Genomic DNA, 3,189 nt, shown 5'->3' with positions numbered 1-3,189 from the left:
AAGAGTCCCAGGAAGCTGTATTGGTAGGTCTTTTGTTTCTCAGTGGTAAAATCAGCTGGGCTTTTTGCAGAGCAGGTTAAATAAAATATTTTGACAAAGCAGTGCGCAATACTTTTTTTCTTTTGGTGGTTACAGAGGAACTGGTCATTCAGATTCTAAGAAGAGTAGCAATGAGTTGTGGCTGGGCTAAGCTTTAATTATATTGAGTTACTCTGGTTACTTTTAATGTGCCTTATCACTGCATCACCAGCCCTAAGTGTCTGATCTCTTAGCTGTTGTCAGTAGTTGATCTGTCAGGGGGTTTGGCTGAGTTTCATTCAAAATGTTGGTTCATCTTTGTATTAAACTCCAGCAGGGCTCTAGAAACTAAGCACCCCAGAAATGCTTGAGATTGTGCAAATTTTATTCATTTTTCACTCCTTTCTCATGTCATGTTCTAAGAAAAATACCCCAGGTGGGACATGGGTAGAATTGTAAGGACAAGTGGTTTATTTTTTGTACTTGGAGCTCTTAAGATTCCAGGTTATGCCACCAACACACATCGGTTTGAAAATCTCTTGATTATGGTCGGCCCTCTCCTCTGCTCACAATAATCAGACTAGCTCTTTCCTTCGAGTAATGTAAACTGCAGTGCTCCTCTCCTCACTGATGGGGTTTCGTCCTTTGATAAAATTTTGATCATAGAAGCTTCATTATATCCCATTCTACTTTCATAAATCTATAGAAAATCATAAATCCATTAGAGTAAAATTTATCATTTTTTCCATGTAGTCACCAAAGAGTAAAGGTCATTCTAATCCTTTCATATTTTGACTGGATTTATTATTTTATAGATGTTTAAATTTCCATTTAAATGTTCTGTCTAATCAAGAGATTATTTAAAATAATATTTTTGATTCTAATTAATATTGAGATAATTATTTGAGAATTTTTAAGATCTTTTATGAATGGTAATGACAATAATACATTTTATAAATTTGACAAATTTATGTTAAGTATATACATTTAATATGTGAAATCGAAAGGATTTCACAGTATTCATTGTACTGTTTAAACTAACTCTGTCTTTAATACCTATTTTATTAAAAGATTAAGCTGGTAAATGTTAAGCTAGCCTTATAGAGTGAGTTCAGAAGTGCTCTTTATCTATTTTCTGAAATAGTTTATATATATTGAAAAATATAGTCTATGAAATTTTCAGAGAAAGCTTCACAAAGCCCTATGCTTTTTTTCATAGGAAGAATTTAAGCACTAATTTAATATTTTTATGGTTTTAAAATTATTCAAGTTGGATAAGTTGTGTTCGCCTAGACATTTCTTCATGTCATTGACATTTTCCAGGTTTTTTGCACTGAAATTATCGCAGATTTTTTTTTGCTTTCTAAATTATTTTATCTCTCTATGCATCCCCTTTATAATGCCTAAAATCATTCATCTGTGCCTTCTGACATTTTCTTTCTGAAATTTTACCAAACTTTGGTTTGTTTTAATCTTTCAGAAGAACCTGCTTGTTGTTTTGTAGATTCTCTGTACTGTCCCTTCATCATAATCATCACCATCTAATTCATTTTTTGTATTTTTTACCTTCTTTTCCTTGATTTGATCATTTTCGTAATTAGTTGTTACCACTTTAAGTTGAACTCGGTTCACTAATTTCCCAGATCATTTAATACATAATTTTATTATCATTCATTCCTAAATATTTTACAATTTTGTTAAATTATTCTTCAAGCAATGAGTAATGTAGTATATCGTATAATTTCTCTATATATGGAAATTTAAACATTTATGCCTTTTATATTAATTTTTATAAGAGTAGCTTGCAGATAGTTAATCTTCCAAATTTGTTGAAATATGCTTTATGGTCATTTATTTAAAATTACATAATATCTATATCGATATTTACTTTTTTTCTGTGGGATTGACAAAATTAGTATTAATTACTTAGTATTGAATTCTATATATGTCAATAGATAGGACAATTTATTTTCTTATTCATATTTTATTTGTTAAATATTATCTCATATCTTAATAATTTTAAAAGACTTTAAAAAATATTTCACCATGAAGGTGGCTTCACTGTTTCCTCCTTTTCCCCAGTAGTTCTCTTAACATTTCTTTAATGCATCTTGAAGCTACCTTAAGTGTATGTTTATTGAAAATGTTACATCTTCTCGATAACTTAAAATTTTTTGTCATATTGCAGTTTATTCTCCTCTTCATAATAATGTTCTTTGTCTTACATTCTGTTTTACATAATATCAGTAGAGACTGGAAAATTTTACTTTGGTCAGTTTTCCCTTGATATGTCTTTTCCTTTACTTGTACTTTCAAACTTGGTGTGTTTTCATTAATCAGTCATATCTCTTTAAAATTGCATATAAATGTGTAAACAGCATACAAATTGTCTAATTTTTCTTATACAAAGACATAGAAATTATCAGTTGTTTTATCAATATATCTTTTAATAGACAGAATCAGAGAATTTTAAAATTTTAATTATTGATAGATGTTTAGAATTTTTTCTGGTCATATTTTATTTTTCTGGTCATAGTAACTAAAAAATGATTTATTCAAGTGAAATTCACATAACATAAAATTAACAATTTTAAGTGAACAATTTAGTGACATTTAGTACGTTCATAATGTTGTGCAATCACCACCTCTATTAAGATAAATAAGTTTTTTATAATCATTTTCATTATTATTTTTTCTTTTACTCCACAATTGTCAATTTTTTATTGATATATGCCTTTTTGTTGTTGTTAAAATTATTATTTAATGTTTTATTTTTATCATATTATTGATATTATCCCCTGCTAAGTCACATGATATGACAATTATATTTTCTTCCTCATTAATATTTTCCTTTTTGATAATAATTTTCTTTATTTTGTTCAGTATTTGATGTAGCTATCTCAAAAATTTTCTCATTTTCAAAATTGTAAAACATTTTACTATTATTTCTTGACAGTTAAACGTAATCCTTCAATGCTAGTCCTTCCCACACCATCTGTCTCTTTTATTATTTAATATCATATAAATATTTATTTATATTATTTTTATTAAATTTATTAGGATGACATCATTTAATAAAATTATATAGGTTTCAAGTGTATGATTCTATAATACATCATCTGTATATTGCATTATATGTTCACCACCCAAAGTCGAATCTCCTTCCATCAC

At 27.9% G+C, this 3,189-nt stretch overlaps 1 protein-coding gene across 1 annotated transcript in view; it reads right to left on the bottom strand.

The window, feature by feature from the left end:
* Window positions 1–598: 598 nt before the first annotated feature.
* LOC111732433 (C-type lectin domain family 1 member B-like) overlaps window positions 599–3,189 on the bottom strand; it is a 10,543-nt gene continuing 7,952 nt past the window's right edge. The window contains exons 7-8 of the mRNA XM_023524287.1: window positions 1,534–1,649; window positions 599–718 (exon numbers count right to left, since the gene is read on the bottom strand). Of these exons, the coding sequence (XP_023380055.1) occupies window positions 599–718; window positions 1,534–1,649 (236 nt within the window). The remainder of the gene's footprint in view (window positions 719–1,533; window positions 1,650–3,189) is intronic.

The sequence above is a fragment of the Pteropus vampyrus genome, unplaced genomic scaffold (assembly GCF_000151845.1).
Source record: "Pteropus vampyrus isolate Shadow unplaced genomic scaffold, Pvam_2.0 Scaffold460, whole genome shotgun sequence".
In the NCBI taxonomy this organism is placed as follows: Eukaryota; Metazoa; Chordata; class Mammalia; order Chiroptera; family Pteropodidae; genus Pteropus; species Pteropus vampyrus.
The sequence above is the reverse complement of the archived record's forward strand: the minus strand, read 5'-3'. Positions and strand labels throughout refer to the sequence as shown.